Source organism: Ailuropoda melanoleuca, chromosome 8 (genome assembly GCF_002007445.2).
Source record: "Ailuropoda melanoleuca isolate Jingjing chromosome 8, ASM200744v2, whole genome shotgun sequence".
Taxonomy (NCBI): Eukaryota; Metazoa; Chordata; class Mammalia; order Carnivora; family Ursidae; genus Ailuropoda; species Ailuropoda melanoleuca.
This window is the reverse complement of record NC_048225.1, coordinates 70,737,455-70,754,740: the sequence shown is the minus strand read 5'-3', so window position 1 is coordinate 70,754,740 and position 17,286 is coordinate 70,737,455. Positions and strand designations below refer to the sequence as shown.

Here is a 17,286-nt window from a genome sequence, read left to right as displayed (position 1 = left end):
GTCTGGGAGGGGATGAATGAGGACTCTGGTCATGCTGAGACTGGCCCCCTGAGAGAGGCCACATATGTGTCAGAGAGACTAGTATGGAAGACCATGGAGAGGTCAGCGTGAAAGCTATGAATTTGCAAGTCTTCCACATATGCCTCTGAGCAACAGCGTGTATATGGAGAAAAGAAAGGTACTGAGGACAGAAGCTTGGACATTCCAACATTTATAGTTTCGCTAGGAGTGGAGACCTGTTGCAGAAGACTGTATGGGTGGTGACAAGGAACAAAAGCCATGAGCGTTGACACCCTAGAAGCCAAAGACAATCAAGTCAATCAGGGAGGGAACTTCTTCCTGTATGTGCCTAGCCCATAGTAAGAATTCGGAAAATATGTGTTAAATGAATAAAAGTATGAATAAATCAATGAAGAAATAAGTTCCTTCTAGAAAAAATATCAATTGTGAAAAGAGACCCAAGAGGTAGATGAAAACAAAACCTTTAGATGAATCTTTCATGTATACTGTATGGATATGTCTGTATGTAAACATAACAAAAATAATCCTAAATTCTAATTAAAAGTTTAAATACAGCTTTATTTAAAAAGAATAATACAACATGGCCACTTGTCTAATAGTACCAAAATCTCTAGTAAAATACTCAGCCAAATGTGCACTGAATTACTACAACAGAAATGGAAAGGTATTAAGTATTCATTAACAAAATATTGAACACTAAGTGTACAAATAATGTGGACTCATTGGTCTTGCAAAGACCCTGAAGACCATGCAACCCTCTCCCCCGTCCCCAGACGGGCCATCACAACCTGCTCCTATCACTAGGCATTGGTGTCTTCTTCCAACTTGTCACAGAATCCTCTTTCAACAAATGACTGACATCTGGAACTTCCAGCGATCCCTAGCGGTCTTCAAACAACCACCTGGCAACCAGGTAGAAGCCTGGCATGAGGCTTATTTTATACTTTTTTATTTTAAAATTTCCAAGAAAATGTATAGGGTTAAAATAATATATTTAGTTACTATAATAACTATTCATCTCTTTCGATGGGCAGTTCCAAAATGCTAGGACTAATTCCATATGTGCAGTCATCAGGGTTACTTCCGTGATGTCAGCTGTATCCTTGACCATACTGAATCAGAATCATGCTGCCGGATTGATGCACTTCTGCGTGCAAATCTGGTACATCTTTAGAACAGTCATCGATGCTTTCTGCTCTTCTTAAAATCTAGCCTTTTACTCTTCAGAGATTGAACTAGTTCATTCAAACCAACCAACCAACCACTAGTTTTTCAGCCAGTCACAAATATGACTAAAGAACATCTCTGTTCTTTCCTGGATATGATCAATTTTCTCTTTCCATATACCTTCTAATGAAGCTTTACAACTTCCTTAAAGTGTTGAGCAAGCAAATAAGATCAGTTTTTCACACACGTTATAGCAACAATGATATGTCCTGTGTAAAACATAAATAATGACTGTGTCTTACTAGCTTATCATGTACCTTTTCCCCGCTTCCCAGACTATTACTAAAGTACACTTCGGGTCTTAAACCCCAAGAAATACTCTTGATCCACTTCACCCTTTGAGCAACAGTATTTTCTGTAAAATGGTAGTTTCCTGGTTGTCAATGACTGTGCCAATCTGTGGTGGGTTTTTTGGTGGTTGTTGTTGTTTTTCCCACTGGGGGCTTTTGTCTGGTGCTCCAGTTTGTGAAGTGAGCCTGAGTTGAGACTAAAATGTAAACTTGGTAAGACTGTGACTCCTTGTCCCAGGAATCACCTCCTCTTTCCCCTTGGTAACAATATGATGCTTCGACTGTACTTGTCTGAACCCTTTTAACCAGCTCACGCACCAGACGCGCAGGGGCCGTGTGCAGGCATTGATGTGCCGGATTACATCTCCATGTTCTGATGACGTGGCTTTATAGTTAGCTCAGAAGGAGGAAAAAGAAAACCTCTGCCTTTTGATGTACGGTTACTTCTAAATCATTCTAAGGTGGTAACCACCAGAGGCAAGAGCAGAAGCCACGCTGGATTCTCTTCTCATTGAAGCGACAGTGTGTTGTGCGGTTGGTGTACTGCCCTCCATCCCCGCCACGTCATTCTCAGTCACTTATTCATACCAATTTTTATAAGCTTTTTGTTTGTGTGTTTTCTTAGCATCTTCTCTAAACAAAATACATCTTATTTTCACCTCAGGGATGTAAATTGCTGCGTGTGAAAGCTCTTACATGACATTTTGGAAAAGTCATGAAACGCCCTCCATATGTATTAATTTGTTCTAGGCCACGTACAACGTGGGCTGGAAGAAGCTGTTCCCAATCTCTGGGAATTAGCTCAGTGCTGCAGAGCAGACACGATGTCCACCACAGTGAATGGCTCCATGACTTAAATAAGAGCATTAAAAAATCATGGAGGTATCATGATCAAAAAAAAAAAAATTACAAATAACATTGTTTTCAAACTTCATGCAAGAATAGAGTTAAGGAAAATTATAAACAAATGAAATTTTACCTTAACGGTTTTATGAAGGGAAATTTCATTACTTTATAATCACTTGCTGTATATTATATCTACAATTATTTATGAACACATATATACTTTACCCATTCTATAGTCATCAATCGCCTAAATCAAGTTTTATGAAATGGAACATTAAATATGTGAAAAATTGTTAAAACTTACTAAATAAATTTTAGTTAAATTATGTTGGCTACCATAAAATTTGTATAAATACTAAAAGCGTAGTTTAAATGTAATTATAATCGTTTAGATTTGCTTGCTTGCCATATTAGCCCTAAGAAAAACATATGTCTTAAAACCACAAAGAAAATAATTCTATCAATGGGAAAATGATTTATTTACCTGGATCTTCTATAGTTAAGTTCTTTATTAACCACTGAACAATGTCTGACCCTAGAAAAAGAAAAAAGAAAAACACAAATATTTGTGAACATTTGTTTATACATGTTAACTTTAAGAACTCTCAACTTCTGGCACTCACATGACTAGGAATGCTTGTTTCATGTTTTGGCATATATCTCTTTTTTGTTAAAGTATAGTTGACACGCAATGTTACACTTGTTTCAGGCGTACAAAATAGCGACTCAGGAGGTCCACATGTCGGGGGGGCTCACCACAAGGGTAGCTACCCTCTGTCCCCATATAACACAATTATAACACCACTGACTATGTTCCCAATGCTATAACTTTCATCCCTATGACTTCTCAGTTGTGTAACTGGAAGTCTGTATCTTCCACTCCCCTTCATCCATTTTGCCATTCCCCTCTCCGCTCTCCCCTCTGGCAACTGCCACTTTGTTCTCTGGATGTATTTCTCTGAGTGTGTTTCTGCTTTGTTTTGTTTTGAAGATTCCACATATTAGCGAAGTCATACGGCATTTGTCTTCCTTTGTCGGACTTACATCACTTAGTGTCATCCCCCCATGGAGGTCCCTCCATGTTGCAAATGTCAAGATTCGCCCAGGTGAAAACCAGTAAATTATTTAATATGAAGTATTTGAATACAAAGCTTTACTCTACCTGTAGTACACAAAATGACTCACTCATTTGTTCACTGAATTCACGCTTATTGCGTGCCCACTATGCTTGAAGCACAATCCTTCGCACGGCATAACTGATACTTTGTAAGATGGTCCTTTTAGCTACTCGCAAGCCAAGCCAAATTTCTTGTTAGCTTTTGAAAACTCCTATGTGCTTCAAGTCTCCATGTCTTTATAGTACTATCCTCTTTGACCGAAATGTCTTAACCACTATTTTCAAAACACTCAAGATTCATTTACACACTAGAACTTTCCTTGACCCTCACTTCCGTCCACGGAGGGCAACCTCCACTGAAAGTGAACTGGTGTCTGTGTAATCTTGTATCGTAGTACAGATCACACAGTGTTGCAATTGTTCACCTGAATGAAGCCCTCAAGTAAGGACCTTGAAGTGGGGTACCATTTTCATCTTTCTACATTTGGAACAAAGCAAGTGTTTGATAATGTGTGATGAATAAAAAACATGAGTAAATACAGGTTTTCACTTCATACAGAATAAATGGAGGGTCTGCAGAAAACGAAATGTTTGAGCTAGATTTTGATATATGAAAAAGACAAAACTTAGTTACTCAAGGCCTATGTTCAAAGTTAAAAAGGGAGCAATAGGCAAGAAAAACTATTTACTGCATTCTTTCTACACACTACGTGCTGGGAAAACAGGAACGTGATGCTAATAAAAGTATTCACAGTGTATTCAGCAGATCTTGAATTCCAGGTGAAAGAATTTAGATTCTTTTTCTGTAAGTCAGGCAGAGAAAGGGAGACATGGTATGTTCTGCAGTGTTTTGTTTCAAACAGAAGAATGACCTCAGTTTCAGAGGGGAGGGGGGTGGGGGAATGGGATAGACTGGTGATGGGTAGTAAGGAGGGCACGTATTGCATGGTGCACTGGGTGTTATACGCAACTAATGAATCATGGAACTTTACATCAGAAACCGGGGATGTACTGTATGATGACTAACATAATATAATAAAAAAACATTAAATAAATAATGACAAGGAAAAAAATCATTAACACAATACAATAAAAAATTATATGCTTGGAAAAAAAAAAAGACTGACCTTATCAAAACAAGTTCAAGGAATTCGATTGGCAATACACATGGAGGGCCTTGGGCTGGTCAGACAGAAAGAAGGGCCACCAGCCCTTCTACTGGTTGAGAGCCGGGACTGAAAGGAAAAGTACTGAACTTGTTCAGTGTACAAGCGAATTAAAGCAAAATTAGAGGCTTGCTTCAGGACTTTGTGACTAATTAGGTATGGGGGTGGCCAGTGGGAGAACACGAGAACTCAAGGTTTCCTGTGCAGTGGCATCGTGGATGAAAAGAACAGTGAAAATATGGGCAGAAACGGGAGATTCAGGAAGAGGACTTGATTTACCTGAAATGGTTAAACAGTTCTTGCTGCTTCATGCAAAATAGGTCAAAACTATCTCCAGAATAAACTTGGGGGCACCTGGCTGGCTTAGTCAGTAGAGCGTGCAACTCTTGATCTCGGGGTGGTGAGTTCGAACCCCATGTTGGGTGTAGGGATTGCTTTAAAAATCTTTAAAAATAAAAGTAAAAAAAATGTATGCATTTTTTAAATGACTTCATGTGTTGAATCACTTGTATGCTTTTTTTTAAAAGATTTTTTATTTATTTATTCGACAGAGATAGAGACAGCCAGCGAGAGAGGGAACACAACNACTTTAAAAATCTTTAAACATAAAAATTAAAAAAATGTATGCATTTTTTAAATGACTTCATGTGTTGAATCACTTGTATGCTTTTTTTTTAAAGATTTTTTATTTATTTATTCGACAGAGATAGAGACAGCCAGCGAGAGAGGGAACACAGCAGGGGGAGTGGGAGAGGAAGAAGCAGGCTCATAGCAGAGGAGCCTGATGTGGGGCTCGATCCCAGAACGCCGGGAGCACGCCCTGAGCCGAAGGCAGACACTTAACCGCTGTGCCACCCAGGGCCCCGAATCACTTGTATGCTTTTATAACTGTTATTTTTACAACTGCCATTGATTTTAATACATGTAAGAAGATAGATACACCTCGACCCTAACGCAGCTATGAGGGAGGGAAGGAGGGGAGAGAACACAGGTATTTCACAGCATTATGTTCAGACTTATAACCTAACTTATCTTGACGCATTGTCATCCCTTCAAAAAAGAGAAGGGGGGACTCAGTTTTTCTAATATGTGTGCATTGATACTTGCCCGATATAGAATTCCAGGTACCCAAATCTTATGCACTATTTCCAGGTACCTTGCTCATTTTCCACATTTGAGCATCGACTTGGGGAACATATGTGAGCAGCCACTGGAAATTTTCCATTCTTTTGAAGAGAGCCAAACATTGGTTCCAAGACTATAATTTTCTCTTAGTGTGAAAAATGATTTAAAAATGCTTTTAGGGAAAGTTTTTTTTTAAGTTTTCTTCTTATTTTTTTTTTCTCCTGAGCAGAAAGAAATACAAAGAAGCTTAATTTGAAACTACATTTAACTCAGGAAACTTTTTTTCCTAGCCTAGATTTGAGTATTTCTGTTATGATCATATTCTCAGTTCAGCTCTGAAAGGGATGATTGGACCGCTTGTCAGTATCACTTGGGAGATGGCTATTATAGTGGTTTTATTGTTGTGTGGTCACCCCAATATACTTATGGTTTTAAGTTAGAAGATTATGAATTACTTTATTGTTAAATGTGCACCCAAATCCACCATATTCACTTATTGTACATGTGCCACAGCAAGACCCTAACTCCCAGAGACAGGTAGAGACAGAGAGAGAAAAAAATATCACATCTTGATGGAACCAGAAGACAGAGAGAGAAATGTGCTATCGTAGGCACATTGAGAATTACAATTCAAATTTAAAAGGGTGCATTGCAGTCAGGAGGGGTGTAGGAAAGAAAGGCGCATTTCTAGCAACATCTCAGCCTTTGTTTAATGAATAGATACACAGATTTGTGTAAATGTACACATCTGTCTTTATTCTGGGGGTGTTGCAGTAAAATGGAGAATTTTTTGTTTTCTTTTTTGCTTATTGGTGTTTTTTTCTTTTCTTTAAAAAAAAATTGCAAAAGAGCTCCTGACTAGCTACACTGTGCAACTTGTTGAGAGCTGCAATAACATCCTAACCCCCGAGAAGTAAAAGAAACACCTGTATGACTACAGCGACTGGGAACTTGAGCCCTGAGCAGTGTCTATACTCTTGCTTTGAATTCTTAGAAATAACTCTGGTAGTCCCCACAGTTACAAAATCATGTGCCCCCTCTCCTTAGCGGAAGAAGTAGACGTTTTGTTATCATGCAACCCCAGTAATCCATGATTTGAAAAATGAAAACAAGCAAAACAAACAAGCGTGAGAGTTCTTCACACACTGCTCATCGTTGCCTGCATGCTGTCTTGTTTCTTACTTCAGTGACTTTGTGGATGCTGTTTCTCTTTCTCGGATGCGGATGTCCCCATCTCTTTTTCCTTCAGCCAATTCCAACTCAGTCCATAAAATTCAGGTCACAAATTAACGACTCCAGCAAGCCTCCTCCACTCACCCACCCGCAGGAGGGTCTCATCCATCTTTGGATCCCAAACGCCCAGACCTGTGCCTGACGTGTAAACGCTGATCAGTAAACGTTAAAAGAATGAATGAATTGCCAGCAAGGTTCCCTCTCCAGATCATTCTCTAAAAAAATTTACGAAAGGATGGTATCCATCCTACAAAGAATATTTGGCCAGCATATGATTTTCAGCTACCATAATCACCTTTTGCAGTGATAACGTTCCCATTTCAATGCTATCACTTTACCACCACCCATAATGAACTCAAAGCAATGGAAGATGTTAAGACATTGGCATTATTTCCTCACCCATGTCATGGACCCGAGTGGAAACGGGCTTCCCCAAGCCTGCTGTGCTGCAGAGAGACAAGGCCTGCACCAGGCCCCGTCTTGCACCTGCATCACTTCCACCGTAGCCACGTTCCCTGTACTGACCAGGACACACCCTCAGCTACAAGCTCCAGCTTCGGTCATCCAGACCCCAAACCTGAGCCCGCGGCTCACAAGGAGGAAAATATTGTGAAACTCTGGTGCATAAGCAACCAAAATGTGACACTTTTGATTTGTGTCCTCTACAAAAATAATCTCTTTTGTAAGTTCTGCTAAAGACATTAACGAAAACTTTAGCTCTTGATCAAGGAACAGGCCCAGATATTCCTGAGGCAAAGATATTGACCTTTTTAATATTTCTTTTGCAGGAAAATAAATGGGCTTTTAGCTTGGGGGTAGAGCTCCTGGGTCGTTTTTTTCAAGCAGTTATTTAATTAAGATCATGACAATTTATCTGGATTTTTAAACTTTGGTGTGTAAGTTCCATGAATCATAAAAAGATTTCTTCAGACACAAAGCAAGGATTTTGTGCCTCTTATAAAGCCTACGGAGCTGTAAAGAAAAAGGCAGCAGAGGCTCAGTTGTTAAGCATCTGCCTTTGGCTCAGGTCATGACCCCAGACCCTGGGACGGAGTCCCTGGGATCGAGTCCTGGGCTCCCTGCTCCGTGGGGAGGGTGCTTCTCCCTCTGCCTGCCGCTCCCCCTGCTTGTGCACACGCTCTCACTCTCTCAAGAAAGGCAGCAGAAACAGCAACACAGCAAAGATGACAATAATCAGAAGATACAAGAATACTGAGATGACCCTGAGGACTGTTCCCCACCTTCCCCCAGAACTCGAGACGATTACTGATCAAGCACAGCAGCTATTTTCCAAACCGTGCTCCGAGCAACACCACTTGTCTAGTGTATGAGATGCTATGAGTATACGTGGGGATGCAGTACAACTAGGAAGAGGAAGGGAAAAGTGGTGGTTCCTCGATGTGGCCTTTATTGTGATAAAGAACATCATGAAAAATCAAGAGAAGGGTGAGTTTGCAATGTTTCCTCAGAATGGGGATATGGGATCCCTTTAAAGAACATTTTAAAAATTTTATTATATTTTTCTGGTTTTACAATTCTTTAGACTCACAAAAAATGAAATAAGTAATAAAAGTGTTAAATGTGCAAATGTAACTATAAATTTTGAGTTAGCTAATACATTGGAACTTACCAACAATAAATGAAACAATTGAGTGGTTGATTGATTAATCAGTTAATCAATGCTCTATGCTAGCTGCTAGGCATGAAGAAGAGATTTGAGACCATTCATGTTCTGAAAACATAATCCCTTTAAAACCAGACACGGGCCATGTCTAGTTGTCTAATTGTGTCTGTGAGGGACATATGAGATGAAGAAAACATGTACTGATTGATAAATAAAAATTTCCTTTAGTGCAATCTACAGCTGCAATAGGAAGGAAGAATAAACTAACATTTACTGAGTTTTTCTTGCAAAATAGGGTATTTCACATAAATTTCCATTAAAATCTCTGCTTCAGCTTCTAATAGTAAACGTTCAGAAATGCAACAAATGAAAATGTCCAGAACCAAAATGGGAATGAACCATCCAAAGTGCATATTTAAATATGTCTCTCCTAATGAAAAGTTTGCAATGGTGCCTGGATAGAGTCCAAGGACTTGCACGGCAAGGTCCTTCGTGGCTCACTTCCTTTCTACCTCGCAGCCTCAGATCCCACCCTTCCCTCTCCTGGATTTTATGACTCAAAAAGCATCAACCTGAGCTTCTTTAACCACACATAGCACGATGCTTTATACTCTGTGCTGTGACAGACACTGTACATTCTGGTTGGAATAACTTCTTCCATTTAAGACACAGCCCGAGCACCCTTTCTCCTGGAAGCTGTCTCAGTTATCACCTCCCTCATCTCCTGTTGTGCCTGTTCCTCGCCTGGGATCTCATAGCACCATACCCATTCTTCCACTACAACTTAACCATGTTGAACAGAGAGTATCGAGACACGTATCACTAGATTATGAAACACTCAAGGACCTGAGCACAGTACCCGGTACGGTCTCAAGAACGACGAGTCAGGATTTGAATGGAATTTCTCAAAGACCAAACTCAGAATATAGTGTTTCTTAACACTCTGGAATCTTCCTGTATTTTGAGCTAGTTATTGGGAATCTTTAGCTGTCATTGCTACACAAAGAAGGTTTATATTTTCACTGCTATAAGACTAAGAATCATTTGGATTAATCCATCGTATCTCTGCATTAAGAAGGTCTTGTAAAATAATGAGACTTCTAATAAATCATTGTTAAATAAAATTTAAAATGTAAATTTGAACAGTACCTTTTAGACTAGAAAGTCTCCATTTTGAAAAATAAGCATAGCGCTACGTAAATTAAGAGGTGTGTCCTGCTCTAGATGATATTTATATTTAAGCACTTCCACTTTGCCATATTTGGTCAATGAAGTTAAAATAGTCAGAGTTGAAAAGTAATTACACTTCCCACCGCCCACAACTACATTTTGGCAATTCCATATGTTAATTAAACTTTTTAAAAACAGACTTTATTTTCTAGACAAGTTTTAGGTTCACATGATATTGAGTAGAAGGGCAGAAATCTCCCACAGGCCTCCTGCCCTCACACACGCACAGCCCTTCCCAGTATGAGCAGCCCAGTCCTACATCTGTTACAGTTGACGAGCCTGCAGTGACACATCATTTCCACCCAGAGTCCCCAGTTTAAATTACGGTTCACTCTCAGTGTCCTACATTCCGTGGGTTTGGACAAACTTACACCGGCATGTACCCACCATACTGTATCGTGCACAGTACTTTCACCGCCCTGAAAACCCTCCATCCACCAATTCATCTCACCGTGTCCTCTAACCTCTCAACTACTGATCTCTTTATTGTCTCCATAGTTTTGCCTTTTTCAGAATGTTACGTAGTTGGAGTCATACAGTACGTAGTCTGTCCAGATTCACTTCTACACTTAGGAATATGCATTTAAGTTTCTTTCCTGTCTTTTCATGGCTTGATAGCTCATTTCTTTCTTAGCACTGAATATTATCACATTGCTTGAGGGTGCCAAGAAACACAATGGGGAAAGGACAGTCTCTTCAATGCTTAGAAAACTAGATAGTCACATGCAAAAGAATGAAATTAGACCCCTATATTACACCGTACATGAATATCAACTCAAAATGGATTAAACATTTGAATATCGGACCTGAAACCATAAAAATCCTGGAAGAAAACGTAGGGAAAAACTTCCTTGACATTGGCCTTGGCAATATTTTCTGTGTGTGATAGCAAAAGCTTAGGCAACAAAAGCAAAAAATAAGTAAGTGGAAATATATCAAACTAAAAAGCATCTGAACAACAGAGCAAAGGATGAACAAAATGAACACACAATCTATTTAGTGAGAGAAAATATTTACAAACTTTATATCTCATAAGGGGTTAATATCCAAAATATATAAGACTCATACATCTCAACAGAAACAAACAAAAGAACAACTTAACTAAAATATGGGCGAAGGATCAGAATAGACAATTCTAAAGAAGACATACAAATGGTCAGCAAGTATAAGCAAAGATTCTTGCTGAGAGTGGGGCTCTCTGCTCAGCAGGGAGTCTGCTTCTCCCTCTCCTTCTGTGCACACACTCTCTCTCTCTCAAATAAATAATAAATAAATAAATAAATAATAAATAAATAAAATCTTTAAAAAATAAGAAAAGAAAGCTGCTCAATCATCAGAGAAATGCAAATCAAAACCACAATGAGATTATCACCTCTCAACTATTAAGATGGCTACTATAAAGTGAATAAATAAAATACAACAAGTCTTTGCAAGGATGTGGAGAAAAGGGAACCCTTGTACACCACTGATGGGAATGAAAGTTGATATAGACAATTGGGAAAACATCATGGAGATTCCTCAAAAATTTTAAAAATAAAACTACCGCAAGATCCAGGAATCCCTTTTCTGGGTATACACCCAGAGGAAATAAAATCAGTACTGCAAAGAGATAGTTTCACTCCCATGTTCACTGCAGCATCATTCACAATAGCCAAACCATGGAAACAACCTAAGTGTTTACTAATAGATGAAAACAGAAAAGGTACGATAGTATTCAGCCTTAAAAAAAAGAAGGGGGGCGCCTGGGTGGCACAGCGATTAAGCGTTTGCCTTCGGTTCAGATCCCGGCGTTATGGGATCGAGCCCCACATCAGGCTCCTCTGCTATGAGCCTGCTTCTTCCTCTCCCACTCCCTGCTTGTGTTCCCTCTCTCGCTGGCTGTCTCTATGTCTGTCAAATAAATAAATAAAATCTTAAAAAAAAAAAAGAAGGAAATTCTCCTATATGCAATGACACAGGTGAAAATGGAGAACATTATGATAAGTGAAATATGCCAGACAGAAAAAACGACAAATAGTGCATGACCTCACTTACATCTGGAATCTAAAAAAGCTGAACTCAGAAAAGCAGAGAATAGGACAGTAGGTGTTGGGACTAGAGGGTGGAAGGTGTGAGAATGGAAACATATTGGCCAAAGGGCACAAAGTTTCAGCTATACACTAGGTATCAATTCTGGAGAGCTAGTGTCTAGCATGGTGACTAGCTTTAATAGTACTGTGCTGTATACTTGAAATTTGCTACAAAAGTATATCTTAAGTGTTCTCACAACATAAAATGGTAACGATGTGAGGGGATAGATATGTTAATTACTTGATTGTAATAATCATTTCACAATGTATACACGTGCCTAAAGATCACATTGTACACCTTAAATATATACAATTTTTGTCAGTTATGCCTCAGTAAAGCTTAAGTGGAAGAATAAATACAAGAACAGGGCAGAGAAGTCCCTAACCTTCTTTCTGTCCTGTGAGGATACAAAAAGTGAGCAGTCTGTAGCCTGGAAGAGGGCTCTTCCCAGAACCCAACCACGCTGGCACAATGATCTCGGACTTCCAGTCTCCAGAACTGTAAAAAAATAAATTTCTGCTGTTATAAGCTATCCAGGTTATGGTGACTAAGCCCGAGCTAACTAAGAGGAAGGATAAGTTCCAGGTTTTGGCAACTAGGAATAAGGCTGCTGTAAACACCGTGTGCGGGTTTTGTGTAGATGTAAGTTTACAATTCCTTTGAGTAAAAACAACAGAATGCAATTCCGTGATTGTCGGGTAAGAGCACGTTCACCTTTGTAAGAAATCACCAACCCATCTTCCAACGTGGCTGTACCATTTTGCATTCCCACCAGTAATGAATGAGCCTTCCTATTGCTCCTCAACTCGCCAGCATTCCGTATTATCACTGTTCTGGACTTTGGCTGTTCTCACAGGTGTAGACTGGTAACCTGTTTTAATTTACATTTTTTGATGACATATGATGTGGAACATCTTTTCATATGCTTATTTGCCACTTGCGTATCTTCCTTGGTGAAGTATCTGTTAAGGTGTTTGGCTCATTTTTTAATCAGGTTGTTTGTTTCCTTACTGTTGAGTTTTAAGTGTTCTTTGTATATTTTGGATAACAGTCCTTTATCAGATGTGTATTTTGCTACTATTTTCTTCTAGGATATGGCTTATCTTCTCATTCTCTTGACATTATCTTTCACAGAACAGGAGTCTTTAATTTTAATAATTTCCAGCTTATCAATAATATCTTTAATGGATCCCGGCTTTGGTATTGTATCTCAAAAGTCCGTGCCATACCAAAGGTCATTTAGGTTTTCTCCTATGTTATCTTCTAGAATTTTTATAGTTTTGTATTTTGCTTTTAAGTTCTGTGATCCATTTTGAGTTAACTTTTCTGAAGGGTGTAAGGTCTGTGTCTAGATTTATAATAATAATAAAATAATAATTATTATTATTTTTCAAGTGGATATCCAGTTGTCCCAGCACTATTTGTTTGTTAAAAGGACTATCTTTGTTACGTTATATTGTCTTTACTCCTTTGTCAAGGATCAGTTGACTATATTTACATGGATCTATTTCTGGGATCTCTATTCTGTTCCGTTGATCTATTTGTCTATTCTTTCACCAATACCACTCTGCCTTGATTACTGCACCTTTATAGTGAGTCTTGAAGTCAGTCCTCCAAATTTGTTCTCCTCTTTCAAACTTATGTCAGCTATTTTGGATCTTTTACCTCTCCATATAAGTTTTAGAACCAATTTGTTTATAACCATGAAATAACTTGCTAGGGGTTTTAACTGGGATTCCATTGACTCTATAGGTCCAGGTGGGAGAACTGATATCCCAGCACTATTAATCTTCCTATCCATGAACGGGGAATCCCCCTTCACTTATGTAGTTCTTTTTTGATTTCTTCCATCAGAGTTTTAGTTCTCGTCATACAGATATTCTACACATACTTTTTAGATTTATACCTAAGTTTTTCTTAATTAAACTTTTAATTTCTAGATAATTGTAGATTCATACACAGCAGTAGGAAGTAATACGGAGAGATCCCATGTATACTTCACACAATTTCCACCAAACGATAACATTTTGCAAAACTACAGTATCACAACCAGGAAACTGGCACTGATACAGTGAGGATACAGAACATCTCCATCACTCCAAGGGTCCCTCGTGACGCTCTCTTACAGTCACACTCAATTATTCTTGACCCCTGGCAACCATGAATCTATTCTCCCTTTCTACAATCTTGTCATTTTAAGAGTATTATTAAATGGAGTCACAGTATGAAATCTTTTGACACTGACTTTGTTTGTCACTTACTCAGCATGTCACTGGAGATCCACCCAAGTTGTTGCACGTATCAATAGTTCATTCGTTTTTATTGCTGAGTATTACACTGCGGTAGGAGCGTACCCGAGTTTGTTTAATTATTCACCTGCAGAAGGGCATACTTGTCAGTTTTGGTTATTATGGATAAAGATGCAGAAGCTATAAACATTTCTGGGCAGATTTTTGTATGAATATAAGTTTTTTTATTTCTCTGGGATAAATGCCTGCAACAGCAATTGCTGGGTCATATATTTTTTTCTTTTTAAGAAACGGACAATTTTCCAGTGTCTGTTTTCCACAGCCATTCTGACAAGTTATGTGGCAATAGCTCACAGTCTTTTTAATTTGCATCTTCTTGATGGTTAATGACGTCGGCATGTTTTCATAAGCTTATTTGATGTACGTATATCCTTTTTGGTGAAATGTGTCTTCATGTCTTTGGCTTATTTTCTAATTGGATTGTTTGGTTTTTTAACAGTTGATTTTTTCAGAGTTTTTTTTTTACATTTTCTACATACTAGAATCTTGGAGATGTGGCTTGCAAATATTTCCTTTCATTCTGTAGCTTGCCTTTCACTCTTTTACTATTTTTTACTTTTTAAATTTTTAAAAAGATTTCTTTATTTATTTTAGACAGGGGAGGAGAGGGGCAGAGCGAGAGAATTCTGAAACAGATGCCCGCTGAGCACAGAGCCTACCATGGGGCTCCATCCCCTGACCCATGAAACCATGACCTGAGATGAATGCTTAACCGACTGAGCCACCCAGGCGTCCCTCTTTTCACCCTTGAAACAAGGCCTTGGCAGAACAAAGATATTCAATTTTTATGAAATTCAATTTATCAAGTTTTCTTTCATACACAATGTTTTTGGTGTCAAATCTAAGAACTCATTGCCTAGCCCTAGATACCCCCAAATTTCTTACTTTATTTACTAAATGTTTTTTGGTTTCAATTTTATTTTTAAGTCCATGATCAACTTTGTGTAAATGTTTGCATACAGTATGACTTAGGTTGAGGTGTTTTTTTTTTTTTTAATTGGTCTCTGAATGTGTAATTGCTCCATCACCATCTGTTTAAAAGTAGATTTTTCTTCAATTAAATTGCTTTTCTACCTTTGTCAAAAATCCAATGGGCTTATTGGTATGGGTCTGTTTGTATGTTCTCTATTGTTTCATTGATCTCTATGTTTTCCCTTCACCAATACCAAGCAGTATTGATTATTATAGTTATATGGTAAGTCTGGATTATATAATATAAATATATAATAAAGTCCTCCCACATTATTCTTCTTTATCAAAAGTGTTTAAATTATTCTATTTCCTTTGTTTTCCATATAACTTTTAGAATTATCTTACCTGTATCTACAAAATAATCTTTTTAGGATTTTGATAGAAATTGCATTAAACCTTTATACCAATTTGAAAAGTACTGACATCTTTATAAGGTTCTGTCTTCAAATCTATGAATATATATGTCTCTCCATGTATTTACATCTTTGATTTCTTCTATCAGTATTTTACAGTTTCAGAATACAAGTCCTGTACATGGTTTCTTAGATTTATACCTAAGTATTTAATTTTTGAGTGCTTGTAAATGGTATTATATTTTTAATTTCAGCATCTACATGGTCCTTGTTAACATATAGAAATACAATTGACTTTTGCATGTTTATGGTATATCCTGTAAACGTTTGGATTCAATTTTTGGTTACAGGAGCTTTTTTGTAGATTCCTTAGAATATTCTACATAGAAAATCATATTATTTGCAAATAGGGAAAGGTTTTAGTCTTTTTTAAATTTCTTCCTTTCTGGTATGTACATCTTGTATTTCATTTTCTTGTCTTATTGTCCTGTCTAGAACTTACAGCGTCATGTTGAATAAATCCTTGCCTTATTCCTAATCTTCTGGGTAAAGTATGCGGTCTTTCCCATTATGTACAACGCAAGCTGTACTTTGTTTGTAAATGCTCTTTATCAAGTTGAGGGAGTTTGCTCTCTCTCTTTTATTCCTACTTTTGAGTTAATTTTTTGTCATAAATGAGTGTGGACGTTTGTCTAAAACCTTACTGTATTGATTGTTATAAATATGTGTTTTAGCCCATTATAATGGTGGATTACATTGATTAATTTTTGCATATTTAACCAGCCTGCGTGACTGAAATAAACCCAGTTGGTCATGGTCTGTAATTATTTTTATATACTGTTAAAAATTTGCTAAGAATTTTTACATCTATATTCATGAAATAGTCATCAACTGTGGTGTTCTTTTCGTATTTTCTTCTCTGTTTCTGGTTTTGGCATCAAGGTAATACAGTTGTTACTTCTTGTCTTTCTGGTAATAGCTACTCTAGGAGTTGTGAGGTACTAATTCACTACGGCTTTGATTTGCATTTCCCTGATGATGAGTGACAGTGAATATCTTCTTTGGAAAAATGTCTATTCATGCCCACTGCTCATTTTTTAATGCATTGTTTGTTTTCCTAGTGAGTTGTATGAGTTCTTCATATATTCTGGAAATTAACCCCTTATCAGACGATTTGCTTATATTTCCTCCCGTTTAGCAGGCTGCCTTTTCATTTTGTTGATGCTTCTCTTTGCTGAGCAGAAGTTACTCAGTTTGGTGTCGTCCCATTTGTTTATTTTTGGTTCTGCTGTCTTTGCTTTTGGTGTCAAATAAAAAAAAAATCATCACTAAGACTGACATCAAGGAGCTTGCCTATGTTCCTTCTGTTTTATGCTTTCATGTCTTACATTCAAGTATTTAATCCATTTTAAGGTAATTTTTATATGGGGTATAAGATAATGGTCCAGTTTCACTCTTTTGCATGTGGCTGTCCAATTTTCCTAATACCACTGATTGAAGAGATTGTCCTTTCCCCACGGTATATTCCTGGCTCCTATGTCAAAAATTAATTGACCATATATGTGGAGGTTTATTTCTGGACTGTCTATTCTGTTCCATTGATCTATATGTCTGCTTTTATGCCAATACCACACTGTTTTAATTATGATAGCTTTGTAACATAGTTTGAATTCAGGGACACTTTTACTTCTTCCTTTACAATT

The 17,286-nt window shown here is 37.8% G+C and overlaps 1 protein-coding gene across 7 annotated transcripts in view; it reads right to left on the bottom strand.

Annotated features, from left to right (window-relative positions):
* Nucleotides 1–17,286, bottom strand: part of RGS7 (regulator of G protein signaling 7) — a 507,900-nt gene that overhangs the window by 153,587 nt on the left and 337,027 nt on the right. For 6 of the 7 annotated variants that reach the window (XM_019798898.2, XM_011223975.3, XM_034666669.1 and 3 more), the window contains one exon: nt 2,869–2,919. The exons of the other annotated variant lie outside the window; for it this stretch is intronic. In XM_019798898.2, the coding sequence (XP_019654457.1) occupies nt 2,869–2,919 (51 nt within the window). The remainder of the gene's footprint in view (nt 1–2,868; nt 2,920–17,286) is intronic. 7 annotated transcript variants of the gene reach the window in all.